At 40.0% G+C, this 26,416-nt stretch overlaps 1 protein-coding gene across 1 annotated transcript in view; it reads right to left on the bottom strand.

Moving 5' to 3' along the window:
- Positions 1-19,166, bottom strand: part of Negr1 (neuronal growth regulator 1) — a 429,098-nt gene extending 409,932 nt beyond the window's left edge. Inside the window, exon 1 of the mRNA XM_032897116.1 lies at positions 18,914-19,166. Coding sequence (XP_032753007.1) covers positions 18,914-19,154 — 241 coding nt within the window. The 5' untranslated portion in view covers positions 19,155-19,166. The remainder of the gene's footprint in view (positions 1-18,913) is intronic.
- Positions 19,167-26,416: the final 7,250 nt, after the last annotated feature.

Below are 26,416 nucleotides of genomic sequence, written 5' to 3' on the forward strand. Positions count from 1 at the left end.
GAAACAAGAGTTGAACGTACTATGAAAAAAACACCCTTAGAAAATCCTGTCTGTTTTCCTTCTTGATTTTTAAGATTACTTTATTTTTATTTTATGTTTTTAGTGTTTTTTTTTTTTTGCCTCTTCACAGGGATGTTTGCTATACATGCACAGTGTTCATAGAGTTCAGAAGAGGGTCTCAGATCCCCTACAACTGGAGTTACAGGTGGTTGTAAGCCACTATGTGAGTCCTACAAATTGAACCTGGGTCCTCTGGAAGAGCAGTCATGCCTCCTAATTGTAGAAGCATCTCTCCAATTCCTATATGTAACTTTCAATCATACTTGTGCATTTATCACTCCCAGAAATATACTATTTTTTAATTTTTAACTTTTCTTGGATATTTTATGTATTTACATTTCTAATGTTATTTTCTCTCTTTCTCCCCTCTCCTGTACCCCCTCCCCTCTGTCCCTGCTTCTGTGAGGATGCTCCCACTCCCACCCACCAACTCTAACCTCAATGCCCTGACATTCCCCTATATTGGGGAAATGAGTCTTCATAGGACCAAGAGCTTTTCTTCCTATTGATTCTTAACAATGTCATGCTTTGTTACATACATGGCTGGAGTTATGGGTAAAGAACATACTGTAAGGACAGATTGATGGATAGATAGATAGTTAGATAAATAGAAAGACAGATAGGTAATAGGTAGATAAATGGTAGATTTTAAAGTATAGGTAGATGACAGATAAACTGATAGATGATTGATCATAGATAAATTGTAGAAGATAGTAGGTGATGAACAGGTGATAAATAGAAGGTAGACAGGCAGAGAGACAGTACTTAGATGATTAATAGGGAGGTAGATAGACAGATCAATATTAGACTGCTATATTATTGAGAGATAAATGAGCAATAGAAAGGTATGTCTTATTTACCTCTCCTCTGTATCAATTTACTTATATTGAACATCTTTATATAATTTATAGTAATTCTTTTTCTCTTTAAAATCATCTTCTTTAAATTCATTAGAATATACTGAACAGTTTGATGTCTCATAGTTCTCTTGTGCAGTAGTTTGAATGAAAATGGCCCTTGTAAGCACCCCATATTTGAATGCTCGATCCCAAGTTGATGGCTGTTAGGGTGGGATTAGACATTGTGGCCATTCTGGAGGTCGCATGTCACTGGGGATGGGCTTTGAGGTTCCAAAAGTCCAACATTGTTCCTGTGTGCTCTCTCTGCTTCCTGTCTGTGCATCAGACTCAGGTATGAGGGATGCTGTGCTCTTAGCAACTGCTCCATTGCCATGCCTGCCTCCCGGCTGCCATGCTTCATGCTTTCATGGTGATGGCCTCCCAACAACCTTCCTTATATATGGCACATTACTTATAGTGTTTTATTACAGCAGCAGAAAAGTAACTAATACATTTCATGACTTTAAACAGTGCTCATCCTGAGAAGGCCAGGCCAGCTACATGATAGGCTTTAAATTGGCAGCTCAGGAGATGAGGCCTAAATCTCTGTTTCGAAGAACTGGGTAAGTTCAGGCAAGTCCAGGCCTCAGACACCGTCCTGTTACCTGGCCTGAGGCAAGGACAACGGGTCAGCAGCAGTTTCCAGACTGCCTCAGTAACAGTTTCCAGACCCCAAGTCCTGGTTCTGGAATGTCCCTAGAGATGGAGCAAGATAAAGATCACATACCCCTGAATTCCCCTAATATGCTTCGAGCTCACTTGGTTGTCTCTCTATCTTTGTAATGGGAGACCCCAGCATGCTGGACTTCTGCAGAATAAAACACTCTTTCTGTATACATACTATCTGAGTCTGGGGTACCATTCTTCAGTGAATCATGTACCCTTACAATCGGAACCTGCATTCATAAAATGTGAGGGGAAACTTTCCTGCATTTCCTGTCGTTTACTACAGAAAACAAAAGAAAGGTACTGTGCGTACTGTCACCTCTAAACTTTTAACCTTCTCCTGCTGCTTTTACCTTAATGGAAGGAAGACCCAATGCCCAATGGCTTCCTTGGCAGATTAGAATTTCCCTTTTATTATCTTATCCTGCCTTAAATTCCAATTGTTTCTTCCAATCATTCAGCACTTTCTAATCTTCTACGACAAACGAACGGATAATACACACACAAAGAAGAGCTGGCATTCCTAAGGCCCATTGTTCTTGAGTCATTAATGCGTGGTTACTGAAGTCTAGGAACACAAAGTATTTCCTCCGAGAAAACAGAAATGAAGGCAGATGGAGCCTCTGAGAGAATCCCTTCGCATTTTCGAGACAATATTTTCCCAATTTGTCCTGAGGGTCTCTAATCCCTTGGTGCCAAGTGCTTCTTTGTGAAGTTAGTCACAATACCAACATCCTCTGCCATTAACATAAGAATGCCTAAATCTAAAACAATAACATTCTAATTTCAACAATATAAGAAGATTGTGAGATATTTCTGGCCCTTGAGACTAGTGCTTAAGGTCAGTCAGCCAACCTACCACATAATTTTGAGATGCCAAACCTGAGTAGAAATTAACTCTTTTCATGCCAGACAAATCCGCCGCGTTCTGTGTCCATGGAACGACAAGAGAACTCATAAACACAGCGATACATTGTTTTCCTTTTTTCAGATCCATCATGGTCCAGTCTCCCCATAGTAGGATTCCAGCCATCGAAACTGAGCTGATGTGTTACTAATCTGTCTACTTAAATGAATCCCATTTCATCTCACTCTCCCGCTCCCAGAAACAAAAGCGACACCAAGCTCTTGGCTGTAAAAGAGGAACTTAGCTGGAAACTCCACTTGCAGGAAGACATGGTGTGTCTGTAGGTGGCCTTGTAGAACACTAGAACACCAAAGAACAAATGACATCATTCACAGGGACACCCCAAATCCCACACCAGTGTGGAAAACATGTGCTTTCCTCCCATGATGAAAAAGCTCATGAGAATCGAGTCTATGTAAGCATGCCTTTTCCAATGAATGGTGTGTACTTGAAACACACTCTGTTGTGGTTGTTTACTCCCTTTTCATCTACTGACCTCTCAGTAGCATGTGACCTCTATACTGATGTCCTTCTCATCACTGAGTACTGCCATCCTAGGACCATCCCTCCTTCCACAAAGCCTACCTTAGGTATCCTCTTCATGCCAGTGCTCGCCATTATCATTCAAGCAACACGCCCTTCATCTTCCCCACAGGAAGTAGGGAGCTACTTCCTCTCTATTAACCGCACATAGACCTAACTATCTAATTACACCGTATTTTGTAAGCAGCCCTTCTAAACAGTAGTCCTCATTTCAGGCTGCTTTTAGGAAGACCTCACTGCTAGGTAAGTTGAAAGAGGAGCGCATCGCACACACAAAGGTATAAAGACTGCGTGAGCTGGGAGCTCAGAGGCCTTATGTCATGTTAACTCAAGCCAAATCTTAAAAAGTAGGACAGTGCCTCCTCCTCTAGAGACCAGGAGAAGCACTCATAGGAATGCGGGGCAGACCCATGCTCCAGGCGACAGGCAAGCCCTGGGAAGTCTGCTGGCTGCTAATAGTTGTTGCAGGCACTTCAGGGCCTCTTCAATAGCTAAATAAATATCTTTGAGCACAATTTTTCATCTGTCCAGACAGGCTTTTAAAGGAACTAGGTCCAGAAATCTTTAGTAGGTCAAAAGCTTCAAGGGTGAATTTATGCCACTTTGAAAGAACACACACAGAACACTGTGAGAATGCTGCTGCGTCTTTAAAACTCAAGTGAGTTTTCTACTTTGTGTTGTTAATCTGGCATTTCTGTCTTGGTCACTCAAACCCCAGTCCACAAACAAACCCAGAGCCAAGCTCACTGCACTCCAGTATATCGTCTGCTCAGAGCAGATTGTATGACAAAGTACAAAGGTCAAGCTGTTCAACCAAAATCCACAACACTGGTGTCTCCATTAAACCAGGGTGACTGACTCCCACATAGCTTAATCCAGAAGAATTTCCCTAGATGCAGGAAATTTGACAAAGCTCCACAACTTTGCATAATTTCAGAAAAGTACCAGATATAACTTAGACATCAGTGTTCATTCTCCTTTAAAAGTCTTACACTTTATTATTCATTCATTCATTTATCTGTGTGTGTGTGTATGTGTGCGTGTGCACGCATAGACATGTTCATGCCACAGCAGGATGCATATGTGAAAAGACCACAGTTTGTAGGAGTTCATTTTCTTGCCCTTCCCTGTGCGGGTGCTGGGACAGAGCTGGGCTCCTCGGATGTGACAGTGAACTTTCTCCTTACTTGCTGAGCCATTATTCAGAGTCTCATGCTATCTTTCAGAAGGTACATATCTCCATCCCACATCCACTCTCCACTTCCATGAACCAGTTTCCACTGATTCTAACTAGTTTCCACACCACACTACTAGTGGTTTGTCCCACTGGATACCTTTCCTCTGAAATTTTCACTGCACACTTATTCCATCCAAGCCGGACATAATGGATGCCAGCTGGCTCTGTATATGCACCTAATGCTCTCTGGGTAGGTTGTTCATGTAAGTTACCAAGTTCTCCCTGGAATGGTTTTCACTGAATTTACTGCTAGAAGCTTTGAAATCATCATCATCATCATCATCATCATCATCATCTTCTTCTTCTTCTTCTTCTTCTTCTTCTTCTTCTTCTTCTTCTTCTTCTTCTTCTTCTTCTTCTTCTTCATCGTCATCATCATCATCCCACCAAGTATAGACACACTTGTTTATAGAGAATGAAACTATCAAAACACACACACACACACACACACACACACACACACACACACAAAACCTACTAAATTTTACTTATACTTTTTGGCTAAAAAAATCTATTGATTTCAAGTAAAATTTATTTGGTCTTTATTTGGTCTAACATGTAGCTTTCTCTTGTGGTAAAACCTTTTATAATTAACAACAATAAGTAATCCTATAGCAGTCAAGGAGGCTTCTATTTGAGAAAGTGTCCCTCAGACCTCATCAGCACCCCCTTCTCAGTGCCCCTCAGACCCTAATCAGCACCTCCCCTCAGTGTCCCTCAGACCCTCACCAGCATCCCCTCCTCAGGGTCCCTCAGACCCTCACCAGTGCCTTCCTCAGTGTCCTTTAGACCTCACCAGCATCTTGTTCCAGGAACTTTACGTCTGAGGATCCCTTTAGCAGTGACTCTCGTTCATATACCACTAATGATGCTATTACCTACACCTGAACCTGTCCTGCCCACACTTGTCCTTAAGCCCTCAGTCCCTTTGGTAGTGTGATGTTACCCTTCCAATGGCTCTTCAGCAGCCTTGGGACCTTGAGGTCACTGTCCATTTTGGCTTCTTATTATTTATTATGTCTAAGGAAGACTGCCAAAAAGAGCCAAATTTCCTGCTCTCTACCAATTATCTCTCTGCCAATTTTTTCTCCACAAACATTGGCTGTGGCTGTTTTCTTTCATTTCTGACTCTGTGATAAGTTATTGCAGAAAGTAACTTAAGAGAGGCAGGTTCTTTTCTTTTATAATTCGAGGTTACAGCTGGAATAATAATGGTGGGGTGAGGCAGGTGTCATAGTGGTAGGATCTTGAAGCATCAAGATCAGAGAGAAATGAAAGTACAAGGAGTGTCTACTCTCGTAGAGTGTGGGATATGCTGCTACCCTGCACCCTTCAAGATGGTGTCTATTCCTATAGAGTGCAGGGTATGCTGCTCCTGCCTACCTTCAGCCTGAGTCTTCTCACACAGGCAAAGGACAATACCCAGAAGTAGGTCCATAGGCCTGTTAACATGATTCAGATCATGCTTCTCTGAGACTCTCTTCCAGACAGTCCTAGGCTGTGTAAAATTGGAAAACTAACCATCACAAAGACCCATTAGCAAAAATGTCTGCTGTTTGTTCCCATCCTGAAGTCCTGTGACTTGGTTCCATTGCAGGGTCATCTGCTCCTTTGTCTCCCACTCTAAGAGTCATGCCTGATTTTAAGCTCCTTAAAAAGTAATATTTATTTTTATGTTGTTTTTAAACACCTATGATAATGCTCTGCTCAGGAATGTGTCCAGAAAATGTGCTTTAGTGACAGAGAGCTCATGCCCAGATTCAGTTAGTTTCTTTGCCAGAGAGAAGTCCCCAACTGCTCTTCACTACTTTTCCCACAAGGCACAGGTGCAGTTGTAAAAATCATGGGCCAGGATATTGCTGGTCAGCTCCTAGTTCCCAGGGCAACAGACTCACAATCATACTGTGTGGCCTCATGGGGGATTTTTTTTTTCTCCTCTTAAAGTTGCAGTCAGGGTAAATACTGGAGGATTTCTTTTTCTATTCATATCATGTTGTATTTGTAGCTCAAACATTCATTAAAGATGCAACTGAAATGCTAATGATAATTACACCCAGAAAGGTAATAAAGAGAAGCCCAAGGCTCACATAAATGCCAATGTTTAATAATTATGCATACTTTTAGCTTCCCCCCTACATTTATCTTAATTTCTGATAATTAGTTTAGTAAATCTGAATTTTCAACCTAAGTGTATTTAATTTTAAGATTTGGGTTGGGTTTTTTTGTTTTTGTTTTTTTGTTTTTGGTTTGCCTATTAGATTTAGGAACAATATATACATCTTATAAACGTGAATAAGCAGTTATAATTACATGGAACACATGCCTACGTAGAGGGTTTAGTTGCATGACTTTGAACAGGGTGACAGGAAAGAGGGAACTAAATGATCATCACCAACCAGGAGTGATTCAACCAAATAGAAACAAGCCAAGTATTAATCAAAAGAAGGCTCTTTCCCAAGTGAAGTAAACCCACAAAGACAGTGTGGGAGGGAAGGGCAGCTAAGCCTTGTTGGCAGGAGGAGCTGACACTCCTGCAAGTAGGCAACCTTCCCGGAGTCCAAAGCCAGATGTGCCCAGTGGCCCAACCTTAGATCCAGCATAAGCTGTGCCCAAGGCAGGATGGACTGTCCAGTTAGAACTGAAGCCTAGGCTCAGGACAGCTATGCAGAAAGCTCTACCTAAGGCAAGGAGGTAAGCACAGGCACCAGAACTCACTGCCTCCTGCCTGTCCATTTTTGACAGTATCTCCTGATGTGTGTGAAACTCCCCCAAACCAGAAAATATTGTACCCAAGGGTCTACTATCGGGAGAGACACAGCAGAGCAAGAGAAGAGCATCAAGTGGGTCTGAGAAGGTCGGTGCACAATAGCTTTTCTTTAATTTTAGAACAGTAATTTGAGTTCAAAACTCTGGAATTATTTCCAATTACTCTAGCTCAAAACCTTAACAGTAGTATAAATTTATTACATCTTTTCCACATAGAATTTCCCCAGGAGAAGAGAGAGTAATTAATTTTACTAATATTTTAGTTTAACTTTATTGTCTACACTCATAAATGGAAATCCTTAGAAGTCAATGAGGACAATATCTAATTCACAGAGAAAGAGGAAAGGACTTGCCTGTAGAGGCTTGTTCTTTGGAGAAAAGAAGCTCATAGCATTCTCTGTATGTACACTGTGAATGGGGAAGCTGCTAGAAATGTCTTAATGTTCCTGGCATTTCCACAGTAAATCTGAGCACTGGCATTGAGTTTTCCACCTCACAGAGACAGGTGCTTACAGAGAGGAGGGATGTGTGCATGTTTCCTTGAAAAGTTATGCTATTTTCCAGGCATTCAAATATAGAGGTATAGCATGGGTGCTTAATAAATTAAACGCATCCTGGGTACTCTCGAAAGAGAGTGTCTTAGTTATTTCTGTGGTGAAAAGTGTCCTGCAAGTGCCTCAGTGGCTTACAGCTCCACTGGGATCAGAGTGGAACAGATATGGTGCTGGGGAAACTTCTTGGCGTGAACAGGGAAGAGAACAATCATAGAATAAAATGGAAATGGGTCCTCGTGATAAGATAACAAGTGATCTGGTAATAAGAAGCATTCTTCTTCCTTTTTCCCATTTTTATTAAGTTGGGTATTTCTTATTTACATTTCAAATGTTATTCCCTTTCCAGATTTCCTGTCTATCAGCCCCCTAAGCCCTCCCCTCCCCTTCTATATAGATGTTACCCTCCCCTTTCACTCCCCATTATCCCCCCCCTCAACAATCCCTTACACTGGGGGTCCAACCTTGCCAGGACTAAGAGCTTCCCTTTCCACTGGTGCCCCAACACTGCTACATATGCAGTAGGAGCCCAGAGTCAGTCCACGTATAGTCTTTGGGTAGTGGTTTAGTTCCTGGATGCTGTAAGGCTTCTTCTAGTGAGGCTCCTGGTCCTAACATTCTATGTCTTTCTCCAGCAGCACCAGCAGCTTGGGGCCGAGGCAATGATACTCGGGTTTAAACCAAAGCAGGGCTATGGTCATGTGGAAGACCCTAAGCAGAGGACACAGTGACAGCTGAACACTTGTGACAAGTGGTTCAGAATTCTGTCCTTTGTCTTCGACATCCCATCCTTTTTTTTTTTTTTTTTTTTAGCATCCCATTGGCTCTAAGGAAACCTACAATAATGAGCAGAACTGGGAGAAATCCTAATTGTCTTCTTTGGCTCCTTTCCAATGTAAATCTCTTCTTGTGTTTGGTTCTAGGGCCCTTGGCTGTGACCTTTTCAAAACTAACTCTCTTTCATGCAAAGGATTTTTTTCTCTCCTCTAAACAGCATTGCTAGGACATTTTGCCAAATGCTGGTATCTCACTTATTATTTTTTTACTTCAACGTGCAATCACCAGCCTGTATTTTGTGAATAGCCTAGGATTAGCAGGGGATAAGGATGCAGGACCCTGAGTGAAAATAGGCAAGCCAAGTCAGAAATGCAAGGCTAATCCCCTGAATTTAAATTTTTCTTGTTATGTCAGCATTCCTGGTACTAATGCCTTAAAGATAGAATCACTACATTAAGTTAGTTTAAGCAATGGGCTGGCATACTGCCAGTCATGGAGAAAAAAAATAAGTACCTCTACCCAACCAACAAAGGGTGCTGAATCTCAGTGTTCACAGGTCATGTTTGTTAGTTTAAAAGGCTCAGCACCCTAGTTCTCACCCAACAGTTCAAAGGATAGAGTAGAGCATTCTTCAGCTGTGTGCTGATACAAAGTCTGAAATGCTAACAACACAGACACAGGAACCACAGGTTTTGAACTTTTCCTGACCACAGAGTATCTCGGACACATTGGGTGGGAGAGCCAGCAGCCTGATTCTAGCTTCCCCGAGTCTTCCCACTGCTCCATTCACATCACTAATCAGAAGACACTGATGGGCTAAGAGGGGGAAGTGATTGGGGCTGACAGACCCTGGGACCCTGACTGTATGAAGTAAACTCTGCCAGACGAGATTCATACACATCTTTCTTTTAAACTGCACATGATGAATCCTTATTCATCGCAAATCACATAATTGATATGATATAATTGGCAGACTGAATTTTTCTCCTCTCATATATTTTCTCTTGGCCCACAAATAGAGGTCATACGAGGTCTGTTGTTTAAGATTTAGCTAAAGAAAATAGCAAGATTCTAATTGCCTCCAGTAATAACTTAATTATACACATGACTTGAGAAAGAAAGAAAAATAATATTTCAGGGGTGAAATCACATTACAATGGATCCTAGGAGAAGGTAATTTATTCCACTGACTTTGGTTTTATTTGCAGAGTTTCTTGGAATAAGAGCAGGTAAAGTTTGGTAATGTTTTATTTATGCAGACATGTTCATAGCAGCAGTGCACTTTGCCTTGGGATTTGACAAGTATAACGTGGTTATTTTTCCTTTTTTAGGAAAAAAAATTAAGATATTTTAAGATGAGCGACAAAAATGACTATTGTAAAAATAGACACACAAAATACAACCAGACACCTACACTTATACTGTCAAACAGATGCAGATACACACGCCCCACACACGTACACACATCTACATACACACTTATGTACACACACATGTATACACACATACACATACTCACATGTATACACACGCATACACACATATACACACACGCTCATGTACACACACACATACACACACGTATACACACATACACATACTCGCATATATTCACACACATACACACACACACACCACACATGTACACACATATACAAACACACTTATGTACACACATGTATACACACATACACATACTCTCATGTATACACACGCATACACACATATACATACACGCTCATGTACACACACACATACACACACGTATACACACATACACATACTCGCATGTACACACACACATACACTCACACACACACACACACACACACACACACACACACACACACGAGAAGCCATGATCTAAATTTTAGATGCTTTCCAAACCAGGAGTCTCAGGAATTGTAATAAATATCCATCTGACATTAAAGGGCTATTAATGTCAGAAAAGCTTTCTTAAATGTTTGATTACTTTAAAACATATTGAAAATTTCATTTGAAACTTCTTTCATGCCTATTAGTGTATTCCCTGAATGTCTGTGCACCCTGTTCATGCACTGCCCCAGGGAGAAGAGAAGCTAGGAGTTAAAGATAGTTGTGAGCCACCATGTAGGTGCTAGGAACTGAACTTGGCATCCATGGTAAGAGCAACAAGTGCCCTGAACTCCTGAGTCATCTCTCAAGCCTAGTTAATTGTTTAAAAATATGTTCAGACTTTATTCTGAAGTGTGTTATCAGAAACAACCATGCTGCTTTCCTTAATCTGAAACAAAGGTTTCTTAATGATCCTCCTCCACGTATCTGCTCCCAGACACCATCAATTCATTCTAGCTGTGTAACTGAAAACGTAAGGAGAAGTCGACCGACGCTGGCAGAACGTCCGGTCAGCCCTAGCCCAAGTTAGACAGCCCACTGGGTCTGCCTCTGTTTCTTCACCATCTATCATCCAGCTCACAAGGGTGCCAAGACACTGAAGTGTGACCATCCTTGCAAAGGTGATTCCTATTAGCAATGAATTCTTTTCAGATGTTGTGCATTCTCTCCTCTCCTTTCTATAAAGCACACCTCGGATGGGAGCTACACCATATGTTGTCTATCTACACAAGGTTGATTGCTCCATTCCAACATCTCTTGTCAAATGACCATGGGCATTTGTAACAGTTTCCTGCACTCTTTCCAGAAACAGTTTTCTACTTTTAGACAGCTCTGTGAAGAGAGGCATACAAAGCAGGTATGTAATCAAATGTTACTGGCAATAAATTGCAGAGAAACTCGTTTCAAAAGAATTATTGGTATGACTATAATTTCATCAGTTTCAAAGACTAGAAAATTATATAGTCATTAGTATTAACTCAAAGTTAATAATAATATATTAAATACTAGTGATATAAAATTAGTTTTAACATTTAAATTTCTACTGAATATTTTCTATATATAGTGTCTTCAACTTTTGTCAGAGTTGGCTGAAATTGGATTCTGGTTATATTGTCCTCCTCACATAAATACATAGTATAAAATGAAAACAGATATTTGTAGTATTTCTGAAGTTTCTGAAGATTCCCTCCAAATTGCTAGATAATATTCATCTAGTAAATGACTTTACAAAGCCTAAGTGGGCAACACCAACAGCACTTTTAAAATAAAATATTCTAACACAGTTCTGTCCAAAGATACACTAATTTAACACTTATATTCTGGAGGACAAGAGTGGGAAACTTCACACTCAGTATTACCGGTCTAAGCAGCATGTGGACAGCTCATGGGTACACAGTGTTCGGGTTGTGTGTTCATAACAGAGGTTGGAACGAAGCCACATGATACAGCACAGCTATGCACTGTCAAATACCTTGGATTCTTCAGGTCATTTGTTCTAGAACTAATTTTTGGTCCCTGCACATTCAGAAATATTTTTGCAAAGTTTCTCCAACACCCACATTCATTTACCAGACCCCAGACAGGAAGTGGTCCTCTGCTCAGGAAGCTAGGTTTACAAGAACTAACACCAATATATGTGTTCCCTTTGTGTATAGTGATCAGTAGATCATCAACTTTTAACAAAGCTTTTGTAATGTCAGACTTCTTGTTAGTATTTAAATTTTCAGAAACTAATTTTTGAAGGGGAATATATGATCACTGCATTTACAGAGGGAAAAAAAAGAAAGATGTCGGCAATTGATATAAATCCTCTCGTTCAATTTTGTTTTTAATCCTGTTTATAGAAACTAATGCCTAATATAATCCTACTTTCAAAAACATAAAAGAAACAATATTTAGAAGAAAAGAAAAATTATGTTGTGGATGACACCAATGTTTAAATCGTGATTTTACTAAAATTGGTTTCATTGACTTTTTTTGTGGATTGTTCTTATTGAACCAACAACCTATGGTAGGTGCATTTAAATGGAGGAGAAAGTTTCTTAAAAGCTGGTATGGGCATCCTGCCTTAAACAGCTCAGCTATTCTCACAGGGTGGGTTGTGTAAAGGGAAAGCCATAAATGCCAACCAAAATGTTTTAGATTTTAGTAGTTACCCAACATGTCATTGCCTAAAAATAATTGCTCTTCATAACTGCAGACAGACTATGGACCTAAGCTGAAATGTGAGGGCTTTGAGGAGATGCTTCTGCTGAGTTCACAAATGTTCTTAGAGGGCATTTTTGCCCTAAGATTTACAAGTTAGGCATTATTATCCTGAACGGTTTTGTTATCAGTCACAACTGCAATGATACAACCCCAAGTATTCAAGGTATTAGATATGTTATAGGAGTCAAAGTACCTGGGGAGGGGAGTAGCCATGTTAAACTCCGTTATTTTATCATTTAACTAAACCGTAAAGATGATGTAGTAAGCACTGTACAGGCAGAGGGCATGGGCAAGCATGGATGTCCACCCAGTCACTGACCCAGAGAAAATTATGTACAAATACCAAGGCGCATGGCAGACCTGTCCCAGTGTTCACTTATAGCTAATCCATCAAGTCACCTTTGTCATCAGTCTAAAAGCCATTATAGAACTACTTGATCTTTCTGGTATGCCATGAAGTTACATAGCTTAAAGGTAAACAATCTGTGAGTAAGAAAATATCTTTCAACAAAGTTATGAAATAATTGACTTTTAAAAACTGCATCCCTCTTTATTTTCCTACGCAACTTAGAACCCAAGTGTGCTGTCACTTTTGTATGCGTAGTCAAGCTTTCAATATTTACAAAAATGAACGGATCACTGAGAAAAATGAGCAGGCAGAAATCACTCAGGGAACATTAGGTTCTATGGTTTATTCCTACATTAAGTCAATAAGCAAGTGATATGCATGTGTTAGCAAAATAACATCTTATTGAATATATTTATTTTTGAATTTATACTTTCCAGCAGTGAACAGCCCTATAGAGCTGTACTTCCCGTATCACTTAATGCTTAGATTGTCCTTACTTCACCGATGGTTCTAGAAGAGTGTCCAAGATGCTTCTCTCTCTCTGAGCAACAGGATCAGGGCACCAAGAAGGTGTTTAACCTTATGGTCTATGAAATGAACAACTGATCTTGTTTTCCTCCCTGTATTGACTGCTAAAAATCTCAGGGGTGAATATTTTACGAAGCTCTGAAAAAAATATAAATCACAGAGGCGTTTTACGATGTAGGCTCACCTCTGACTATACCTCACTCTCACTTTCTTTATCTTGGCTCCTATTGCTTCTGTTTGTTTTAGAAGGATGAATACTACTTTCTAAGCCACTTAAAATCCCTTCCATAATAAAAGTGTTAATAATACATGGTGTTTGAGTTTTCTGTCTTTACACTTTACAAAGGCATTTTCAAAACACTGTCTCAGCCAAGCGAAGGGCTCACCATTGCTGTAGTTTTTAGAACCCTGTGTAGAAACCTCTGAAAGGAGACAGAGTCCAGTGGATCTAACAGTGGAGACCATTGCACCTGATACTTGGAACAAAATGGAGGACACAGATTGAACTGCAGAGAAGGAAATGTAGCTGCTGTGTGCACTGGACAGCAGCCAGCTACTTCAGAAGGAACTCTGAGCCGATACTGCCAGGATACTTATCTCATAGTGTGCTGCAAGCAAAATGTATTGTACCCACTGCCTTAAACCAGGCATTGACTCCTGGGCTTTCTAAGCAGTTCCAGATGACACTGAATTGGAAGCTGTCTTCAAAAGTGCTCACTCCTGAGTGCTGTCTGCCAACTGTATTCCAAGAAGCCAGAGACGCCATTACAAATGCGTTATGCCATCATGTCATAGAGTTATGTGCTTCTAAGAAGACATCTAGAGCAAATCTCTTATGAAAAAAAGTGATTGTTAATCTTATAAGGCAGTTTGGTTGGATCAATAAACACCTACATGGCTAGTGGAACACATATCTGGGTGTAATTGTGAGGACATTTTTAGAGATGATTAGATCATGAGGGCTCTGATATAATCAATGATTCAATTCATTGATGATTTATACCATTATGTCATTCTTAGGAGACGGTGAGATTTAGGAAGTGGGCCTACTTGATGAATATGAGTCTCTGGGTGTGTCCTGGTAGGATACATCATACACGGATCCCATTTTGACTCATTTCCCCTCTTTCTTGAATTCCACGATGGGAAATGCTTTGCTCTATCCAGACACCCCTACAGTGAGAGACTAATCAACCTCTGAAACTAAAAACTCAGGTAATCTCTCCAAACATTGTTTTTGTGTTTTTGTTTTTGCTTTTATTTGTCACAGAGATGAGTAATATGGAAAATTGGTTCCAATAGTTGGATCATCACCATGTTTCAAAAGCTGTATAAACTGTATTATAAGAGAGATTTAGAAGAGTTTGGAGAAATAGACTAAATAAATCCTGAATTCTGGGAGACTGAGGACCCAAACTGCTGGTAGTACTGTGGGCAGTGAAGATTTGTGCTGATGGGGACAGAGAGCTAGCCGAGTGGCTAGAAGATTCCCTGCAACTCAAACCTGAGTATGGTTTCCAGCACACATGGGACAGTTCAAACCCCCTATAACTCCAGTTTAATGAATCTAATGCTCTGACCTCTGTGGACACTCTCACTCACAGTTTAAAGACTTTGGAAAGTAAGTTTATTCTGATAGGGCTCTGCATAGTAGTGAAAACTTTAAGAAATAGACAAAAATCCATATTACAACGAGGAATAGAAATTGTCTCATTTTTCCATGTCCTAAGGTTTTTAAATGAGATTGAATTTAAATATAGAATTCCAGAAAATAGAAATTTGAATATAATTTAGGATTTGGTATAGTTACTGCTCTCCCCTTTTAGCCATGTTGACAATTGGGTTCAAAAAGCAGACACAAAGTGAATGACAAGAAAATGGGTGGTTGGAGTCTTTGGACAAAGGATCAACGGCTGACAAAGAGATTAGTTACATCAAGAAGAACCTCTGTCCTTTTCTTGGGAGTACAAAAAAGATGACTCAAGACCTGGCCAGAACCCATCTTTTTTACAGGGTACAAAGTTGTCACTTCACCCAATCGTCTTTCCCTTGAGTACGTAGTTTGTCTTGAATGCCTTCCTGACAAGAGGCTGCTTTTCAATGAATGCTCTAGGTTCAACACTCAGTTATTCAGAAACTTATATGGCTTTAAAACAATTTGGACTAGGGTGATGTTCACATTTACAACCGTTTTGACATTGACTCCATGACATTGACTTTGCAGATGTGAAACATGCCAGAAACATGGAGGCTTTCACACAGATTTCAAAGCAAGACCTGGGAGCCTAATCTATGTATGACAGGACTTGTGCCCATTTAGATGGCCTTTAATATGGATATGCAAATAAAATGAAGATGAATCATAAATGGATATGGTGACTTCAGAAATCCAATGCCTTCCAAAAATGACCACAGGACATAGTGCATAGTTATAAGAGAAGCCACATATTCTCCAACTCAATGACTATGAGCAAGAGCTGCCTGTGGCCACTGGGGCTTAGGTTATGGTGTCATATGTACATCAGACACAAAACTAAAAGGCATAGTGTTTCTCTGTTGTGTTCAAATCTAACTTTGAACTAATCCTTTTTTTGTTGTTTTCCTGCCTATCCCATTTGAAATGGAAATACCCTCTCTGACAAGCATATAATTGTATTGTACTTTATAGGGATTCTCACCTAAGAATTTTCCTTAAGTATCATAGAAGACTTTGGATTCTGTCTTAATAAGGGTTACTATTGCTATGTTGAGACACCATGACCAAAGCCAGATGGGGAGAAGAGTGGTTATTTTGCTTAGAGTTCCACGTCACAATTCATCATTGCTTATAAGCAATTCAATATTGCTTCACGTAGTTAGAAACTCCACATGATTAGAGGTTTCAATTTATTATCATTATATTGCAGATAAACAACAAAATATTAATTCTTTATTGAACACATTTGCTGATTTTTCTACATTAATATCACCTATACATAGTACACTTTTAATTTCCTGAGTTTAACTCAATGGCTTGAGTAGTTTTTTCAAGTTAGAAATTAGTCATAAGACAATTATCCACTTTGCTGGGGCAAATTCCGAATTAGAATATAGATAACCTGGTTTGTCATTCTTCCCTATTGTTCAATCGTTTAAATAAAGAATTTAAAAGGCATCAACAGCACCAATAAATTGCATCAACAAACTCCTCTATGTGGTGCCTGGTATAAAAGAGCCCCCCTTTGTCAACCTACTTTCAAAAATGAGGTTTTAAAAATCCAAGTTCCCTAACCACAGGATTACCCATTGAGAACAAGCCTTGTTGACAGACATGTGGACGATGCATGACACACACAATACTTGCATATTCTTGCAGCAGTTGCTCAGTTTTCTCTGTGAGTGAAGTCACTTGGCAAAGAGCACATTCTTCTAAATTATCCAGATAAGCCTGAGTATCTATGTTCATACACTTATTTTGCTCATTAAGAAGAAATGTAACTAAAGTAGGATTAATATTTTATGGCATTTATTTAGTTCTTGAGTTGACTGACAAGCCTATTAATGTATTCCATGAGCTTTATTAATGTAATTGGAAAATGTCCCACATGCCAATCAACTTATAATAAGTAATTATGTTCATAAATACTGTAAAATTATTAGCTTTTAATTTGATCTCATGACATACCTTCAAAACAGTTTCATGGAGTTTTCTATTTCTAAAGGAACAAAACATACCATCAAGCATTCGGCAAGCACGTTCTTCACTGCTCAGAGGTTCATGAACATCAAATGACCTTCAGAAGCTAGTACTATCTGAGAAATCATGCAATCTCTTTAAAAGTGCTTAACAGACTCCGCAGTTAAAAAGTGGAAAACAAACACCAGTGGATATAAATAGGTGCTAAGAAAGGACATGTATCCCTTTGTCCAGTTTACACACATGGATGTGACACAGGGGAGAGAGGATGAATTTGGGACACATTGAGATATATTGAGAATATAGCATGGAAACCTACAGGTGGCAAAGGACAAGCCAATGTCACCTCATGACTGATTCATACATTGTCATCCAAATATTTCCTCTCAGAATACAAAAGAGCCTGCTACGCTTTTCTTTCCTAGAGATTCTGACAGAAAGGCAAAGAAGAGGAGAGATTAGACAGAGTCCAGAGATGAGATATGCCTATGCTTTCCAATTTGTATCCACTTTGAAGCCGACCAAACCCCACCCTCAAGATTGCTTGTATAATCTCCATGAAAAGATGGACTCTGGGCTGTAGCTGTAGGTCAGTGGTAAAGCAATTGCTAGAACAATGACCACCTGCCTCAGACATCCATCTCACAACACCGGGTGGAATCCTGTGAAAACCTGACTTTGAAGACCACACATTACTGCAGAAGGCAACAATCTAGAATCTAGCGATTTGGTTTTCATTATAACCTGTCTCCTTAAAGCAAATTGTAGAGTTAAGAATTTTAACCTCATCATGTCTGAAATATTTAATAGCCATTTAAGTTTTGTTTGCATTTAGATTCTTATGGTATATGAGGGAATAGAGGTCATCTACAAAGGTTACAGATGGACACTGTGCTGACGCATTAGCCCATAAACCGAATTCAGATCCAGCCTTGACTTACAGAGGGAGAAGCATGAAGACAGCAACACCGAGTCTCCCATTTAGCTCTACCAGGTACCAAGTCCCAGGGTGGGATAGGCCATCATCCATTTTGTTACTAATTTTGCTAGTGATTACCACAGCATTGTTTTGAGATTCAGAGAGCGAAATATTTTCATGCAGATAACACATAAATGTATAGGACAAGTGCATCATGTAAGGTACAAATTATGCATTTTTTACCCTCCTCGGATTAAAGTCCTGTTTTCTTGAAGGGTGCTTGCACTGGCAAAACCCAGGCTCTTCCTGCTAAGTATGAGAGTGGAACCACAATGCTTTTACAGATTATTAGTTGACTAGCGTGGTTATCTCCTAAAGCTCAATCAGACACAAGGCAGCACTGTGAAGAGCTTTCCAATTACTCTGCATTTATACTTAACTTGAGATATTCTAGAAGGTTACACCTTGCATTTTCGCTCAAATGCGAGTGGAGAGAAAATGTGCAGAAAGGTTGGGGAGGTGGCTTTTAGAGTTACCACTCACAATTCAATTCACAACCCTTTTACTTTTCAACGTATCTGCTCTGGGTTTTTAAGTACTTATTTTAATGTATCAATTATGGATTCTCCAAGATTTATTTCAGAGATGACTCAAGGGAAGATATGAAATATATCATATACAAAAATCATAATGTGGTGTTAATGGCCGTTGCCTGTTCTTGTAAGTGGGGATTCCTGGATTTAAATCGTCATTACCCTTTAATGGAACCTAGAAGATAATTCACAGGATAATGACAACACATTCTTGAATACTGGTAGCTGCTTCTGAGTCAACTCAATACCAATGTTAAATATTTCACACGGAAATTCCACAAGGTAGCCCTTCCGGAACGGGGGTCTTTTACTATCTCAGTATTTCATCTCAAGCTCATCCGTCCCGCAGAGTTACTCACCTTGCACAGTGAGATGAACCTGCATCGTCCGCGGTGTGTGTTGGGTCTGCACAGAACAGGTGTATGGGCCATCATCTGTCACATCAACGTTCTGTATCTGGAGGCTGTAGTCTCTTTTATTCAATGTGGAAATGGAAACTCGAGGGTCCACTGACCACTTGTCACCTCCGGCAAAAATGATACTTGACCTGTTGAGCCAGGCACCCTTTGATGCTCCATCTTCCAAGTAACACCTAGACATCAAGGGAGGGATGGAGGGAGGGAAGGAGGGAAGAAGGGAAGGAGGGAAGGAGGGAGGGAAGGAAGAATGAAAGACTGTTAATCAAAATGAGAATGAATAACAGTATCTTTGTTCTGTGTGTATACCAAGCACTCTTCATATTTCTCTGTTTATATAATGATTACTAAATATAAATAAAGGCCACACAACACTCTTCTACATGAAATCACATTTCTTTGACACTATAAGAAGTACAAGAGGTCTGAGAGAGTCATCTTTGAGCTGGTCTAGCTCTGGATGAAATGTACCAGCTATACCAAGCAAAAGAGCATCACATAGCTAATAATTCTAAGAAAACCTGGCAAGTGTCATGCTTGTAAAAATGAACATTGACCTTCAATTTACAAAATATAAGCTATTTTTACCAAAACACTGCTGTCATCAGTGTAAGGCTGGCATTAGACCTTTAGTGGCAAAGCTGTGTTGTCTTTTCAATAAAGTATCTACTAGGTTTATTTCTTTCTATGAGACATTCATCTATTGAGAAACTGCTACAATGCCCCTGTTTACGGCTGGGGGAGTGCATGATCCTTGCTCTCTGGAAGCTGCTGTCTAGTGACAAGGAGTATACAGAGGAGAGAATGAAACAATGAAATCAGATACAGGTGCATGAGAAACCCACCGTTCTCGGGCCCGGAGAGGGTATTGAGGGTATCATAAGGTGAAACCTGAAGCCAGATTCAAAGTTGGATTCTAGAACAAAATTCAGAAACACAGTCCTATGCGCCATAGAAGGCAGCAGGATGAGACAGAAGCAGAAGGCCTGGGTTACAAGCCAGTGATTTTTGCTGAGGCCTGAAATTCGACGTTTCATTTTAAAAAAAAAAAAAAGAGTTCTGTTACAAATTAAAGGCTAGTTTTCTTAAATGAGTACAAAGCGCATGGCTAGAGAAGGAGAACTCGTACATCTCAACAGTCTGACAGCATTTCCACAGAATGCCTTGGGGAATTGAACACGGAATCTGAGATTGCTACAAAACTGCAAGATGAAGGCAACTGGCAGCCACTACCACGTTTATGAAACTAATCAGGGGGTGGACAAGGAACAAAGTTCCGGAAGAATCCAATGTGCAGTCAGCTTCCCCGTCTGCAGAATCCAAAGCAGAAGGGGTTGTAAAGGTCATTTTTAATTGAAAAGCTTTTCTTTATGTATTCAATGGAGAAAATAAAACCTCCTTAATGCTATAATTCAACAACTGCAGTTTGTTATCAATTCCTAATAAGATACAGAAAGAAGCCAGAGGGGACAGTTTTCTCATCAAACAAGATCATATCATGCTGATCTCATATTGAACTCTCTACATTTAGTATGTGGGTCTATCAGTGGTCCTTGTGTGGCCTCTGCATTTCTGGTATTTACCTGTTAGGGTGCTTAACATAGCTCTAGAGGCTAAGATTTGCTACACCGTTTATCCCTAGAAAACAGATCAAGAAGTGTAGGTTAAATGACTTCCCCAGGACCCTCCAGTAGTGGGTGACAGGATTGCATTTGCAATCAGGGCTTTTTTTTTTTTTAAATCCACATATGATGGCATGATGTAGATCAAAGACTTTTCAAGATGGTTTCAGAAGTGGAAAGATGATTAAATGTTGCAGATGTTACCGCGAGTAATTTCTTATTTACGGAATGTGACCGATTGCTCAACCTGTTTATTCTAAAGGAAGCAGAAAATTAATTACGAATGGGTATTTTGCCATGGAAGTCTGATTTGGCAACTCCGCTGGGTAGCTCCCTTTCTCTAGAGACTGATGAAGCTTTGCTTGCCTCTGAGGTTAAGAGGACTTCCCAGAGTAGTTGGCACATCCAGTCTTAAACTTCATCTGTTGTTCGGGTGAAGCAGAGGCCACCATGGAGAAACAGAATGACCTTTGACAAGAAAAACGGAGACATATTCTCCATACTCTTGTGTGTCCTTGGCTGGGAGGACACTAGTCCACAGCCGTCACTGGCTCCAAACCAATACCCTTCAGGACACATGTTCAGGAAAGTGAGTCAGACAAAAATATGACCTTTGATTTGTTCCTTGCATTTCAACACCTTTCTTCTCCCTCACAACTAACAGAACTGCAGAAACTAAAACTACTCTACATGGAATTTTACACATGGACTGATAAACATGCTTAGGTATGTCATGGGGGTTTCTAAAGTCACAGGTTGTGGGCAATGAATGCATATAGCTTTAAAGTTAAGATGATGACTACACAAAATGTGTTAAATATGCCAAGTGCACACTCACACCTGTGTATGTGTTTCATTTTATTTATTTATTTTATACAGAGTCTTTGAGAATAACGATAGTTCCTGGTTTTCCTGGTCATTCTTCCCTGGGTTGTCCTCCATGAAAGCATTTTCCTTTACAAGGTATGGAGTTAGCTAATGTGTTAGCAGTTCACTAAGGAGTGGAAACAGAACAGGTATGATGGGATAAGAGAGAGCCACACGAGAGACTATGATAAACACTTATTTTTCTGACCTTTAGTAAGAAAAACCTTTTGTTTTATGACTCCTAGGGTCTACAAGTAAAAAATCTCCATAAAACCTGGTCTATATAGGATTTACAATGCAAATGACATAGCACATCCACAGTTGCCCAGAAAAGGAAGTAGGAAATATTCTGAGTGTGTGTTCCTGCCCAAGACACCTGCAGCCAGATTCCTTCTGCCTACAAGACAGGGAGAATCTCTAACACTTAAATCAGGTCAAGTCAAGACCTCCTGTTTCTCTAAAGAAAGCCATGATTCCCAGTAGTCTCTAACTCGTCCTGGGTATTGAGGTAATTCTAACCTTGCCTGCTGTGCTGATTGTTCCTCTGTGGCTTTTCTCAACCAGCCAGGAGCACCTGCCTCGGGGAGATGGCAAAAGTTATTTATGTCACAGGACGTCTCTTCCCCTAGAATTCTCAGTTACTAGTTCCATATTTCCATATTGTTATCACTAAATTGCTTAAGGTACAGACTGACTATATCATCCACCACTTATCACAGAATCCTCACTGGACATTACTTGACTGAATAGAGAGAGGTGTGAAGTGATAGACAGACAAGGGGAGACAATGGGGGAAAGTCTAAGGCATTGTTTCTCAACCTTCCTAATGATTTGGCCCTTAAGTATAGTTCCTCATGTTGTGGTGACCCCCAACCATAAAATTATTCCGTTGCTACTTCATAACTGTAGTTTTGCTACTGTTATGAACTATAACGTAAATATCTGATATGCAACCCCAGAAGGGGGTCATGACCCATAGGTCAAGAACCGCTTGTCTAAGCTGATCACACACCGAAGGATCTGAAGTCAGTCACAGGAGTACTGTTTGACTTGAGGAGTTTTCCAAACCAAGAGATGCTGTGTGGAATGTTCCAGACACTTCACATCATCAGATGGGTGAGTCAGGTGCTACTTTGCTTCACAGATGCAGAGAGAAAGAGAAAGACAGCTTGTGACCCGAGCAAATGAACCATGAGCCACAGTGACATAACCTGTGGTATTGTGGACAGTTCTGGTTCATTCTGCAGGGACATGCATGCAAAGGAAGGGACTGTTAATGTGAGGTAGTAACTGGGTGAGGTAATAGCTATTCTCTAACCAAGTGTGAATGCTAAGGGCAGTAACTGGAGGAGGTGACACCTATTCTCTAACCAAAACCTCATTGTTTTATGTCTCCGGATCATACTCTCAGGACCCCTTTGAAGAATAGAAAATAATCCAAATAAAATATTCTAGACTGAACATATGTTTTATATGTTTTATGAAGTATAGCATCTCTTTCTAGAAAAAAAGGTTTTCTTTTTCATTTAAAAGAAAGCCTGCTAGACTACTGGCTTTGTTGAGAGATAAAGAAAGAAGCCCCCCCCCCCAAAAAAAAAAAAAAACACTTGTCAGCACAAGCTGTGTTAGTGCCATACCAAATACCACTCAGAGGCTTATATTACCATTCAGTCAGTGTTTTTCATATTCATGGTGACAAACATCTGGATATTGGAAAATGTACAAAACATGAGCTTGACATATTCCACTTTGCCTCAGCTGTTAATCTTACAAATCCAGGCTGAGGGATGCTTGGCTCCTCTGAACTCTTTCAGTACGTTTCCTTCCAGCTGATGTTAAGATGGGAAGCTCTGGGCTGGCTGGGTATGAAGTCCTATCTGTCCCCACTGGTGTAGCAATTCTAACAGATTCTGTTGAAAATGCTGCCCCTGTGGGGATCAAATCCCGAAGGTGGGAATCGGGAACTCAGTGAAAATTAGCTTAATATGTTCCTATTACTGTCTAAAATTCTGCTAAGAAAAAAGTCCCCATGGCTACGAGGAACAACGTCATCATGTTGTGGTTTTCACATCATATGATACCATGGAGGGAGGCTGATCATCTCTCTAAAGACAGGTTAGTTTCTTCACAATGTGTTGATTAACAAAAGGAAAGGAGGAAGGGATAATACCCCCATTTCGAATCTAAGCTGCTTGAGAATGACTGTGTCATGAAAGGGTATACCAGTTAGCCACATTGTTCTCTTTACTGTATCACAGAATCCCTGCCACATAAACATCCCCATGTGCTCATATCACAAAGTTTAAATGTGCCAGAGAATTTCCAAAGGCACGTCAAAATTTAGAAAACTCTATATAATCCATATGCTAATGTTCTCAGGCATTATCAGTTGACAGATAATTTTCTAAGCATATTAAGTATTTTTTTTCATTCATACCTGACACTCTTTGAGGTATGTAGGTATGCTCAAACATTACCATTATGACCATTCACAAAGAAAAAATACTCAAAAAGCAAAGGAATAACTTCTAGATGGCATGCACATTGAAATCTATGATAGATTAAAGTATCATCAACACACCACACGCATATTAAGCCTCCAGCCCTGTACTCAGTATTATTGATAGGATTTGCACACTTACTGTTCAGGGGTTTTATACCACATTACTAATGTATTTGCTTTTCCTATTGTATAAGGAAAAATTACTAACACAAATAACATTGATTTCTTGTTTAGTGAAAGAAGAAAATCTATATTGTATATATTTTATTCAAGCTATTCTTTGTGATAATCTTTTAAATATAAATGGGCAAAGAATTGAAAGCCATAATCTTTCTCTTCTATTAGATTCAATGTCTCTGGTCTTACATTGATGTTCATGATCCACTTGGACTTGAACTTTGTGTAAGGTGATAAATATGGATCTATTTTCATTCTCCTACATACAGACCACCCTTAGACCAACACCATTTATTGGAGATGTTTTCTTTTTCTTTTTTTCCACTGTATGATTTTTGGCTTCTTTGTCACAGATCAAGGGTCCATAGGTATGTGGATTTACCTCTGGGTCTTGGATTCCATTCCATTGATCAATCTGTCTGTCTCTGTACCAATAGCATGTGGTTTTGATCACTAGTACTTTGTAGTACAGTTTGAGGTCAGGGAAGGTGATTTCCCCAAGAAGTTCTTTTATTGTTGAGAATTGTTTTGGCTCTCCTGGGGTTTTTGTTTTTCCATATGAAGTTGAGAATTGCTTTTACCTTGTCTGTAAAGAATTGTTTTGCAATTTTGATGGAGATTGAATTGAATCTGTAGATTGCTTTTGGTAAGATGGTCATTTTCACTATGTTGATACTACCTATCCATGGGGCAGTGGGCAGGGGAGAAGCCCAGAGTGCCAGAATGAATGAATGGAAATAATCAGCCTTGGAGGTGAGAGACTCTCAGGACTCAATGCGAGTGACCTTAGCCAAAATGTCCAACATTGGGGAAAGGGAACTTGAAAAGTCCCTCTCCAGTAGATAGACAGGGCCTCAAGTGGAAGGACTGGGTTTCTAATCCACAGTAAAAATTTCTGACCCAGAATTGTTCCTGTCTAAAAGAACTGCAGGGACAAAAATGGAGAAGAGACTGAAGGAAAGGAAGTCTAATGACAGTCCAACTTGGGATCCATCTCATCAATCTCATTGGGTTTGGGGAGCACCAAGGCCTGAGACTATACTGATACTATGGTGTGCTTGCAGAGGGAAGCCTGGCATGGCTGTCCTCTGAGAGGCCCTATCAGCAGCTGACTGAGACAGATAAAGATATTTACACCCAAACATTGGACTGAAGTCCTGGAACCCTATGATTGAATTGGGAGAAGGATTGAAGAAGCTGAAGAAGAGAACAACCCCATAGGAAGACCAGGAGTCTCAACTAGCCCAGACCCCAGGGAGCTCCCAGAGACTGAGCCACCAACCAGGAACAAACATAGTCCAGTCTGAGGTCCCTGGCACATATATAGCAGAAGACTACTTGGTCTGGCCTCAGTGGGAGAAGAGGAGCATAATCCTCAAGGAACATGAGGCCCCAGGGAAGGAGGAGGCCTGGTGGGGGAGGAAAAGCACCCTCTTGGAAGCAAGGAGGAGGAGCAATAGGACAAGGAACTTTGGGAGGGGGGACTGGGAGTTGGGGCAATGACAGGAATGTAAATAAATAAAATAATTTTAGAAAAAGAAAGCCATAATCTATAAGCAAGAGCAAATTTCTAAATATCTGAAATGTTTCCTGTATTGTGCATTATGGATAAACATGACTAAAATAAGGCGTTGCAAGTTTTTCTAGATTCTGGTTCATTTAGAAATCTGTATCTCAATCTTCCCAAAAAACTAACTTTAAAGAAAGATAACAGGTCTGCAATCTTATGTACCACTGAAGTGTGCAATTTAATCCTTGAGTCTGCTCAGAGGTATCTTGTAGAAGAGTACTGTGTCACAATATTTCATAATTTTCATTATTTAGGGGATCACTGAAGTTCTGGATTAAACCTCATTTCCAAATATTCTATCTATGTTCATCTAGAATTATCCCACACGCCTATGCAATGACACATGTTAATGCGTTTTGCTTTTATTTGTATAAGAGATATTACCATATACTTAGGGGTTGCTATGGATTATTTGCAAATTATTCACACAACATTAACTTCTCTTAAGTAAAACAACCAAGAGTGATGTAAAAGACACCTTATATACTTTGAATGAAGAAACCAGGAAATTCTCAACGAGCAAATGCATTCATTTTTCTTATTTCCACCTGTTGTGGAAGGAAGCATCTTGTCCTGATAGCAAGCCTGTATCTCCTCAAGTGGATGACCACTGTGGGAAAAGACACATAGGAAAGACCTTGCATAGTATCTCTCTGGACACTTCGGAACACCCTGAGAAGTGGGAATCGGCCCCACAGTTCTCAGGT

This window comes from Rattus rattus, chromosome 3 (assembly GCF_011064425.1).
Source record: "Rattus rattus isolate New Zealand chromosome 3, Rrattus_CSIRO_v1, whole genome shotgun sequence".
NCBI lineage: Eukaryota > Metazoa > Chordata > Mammalia > Rodentia > Muridae > Rattus > Rattus rattus.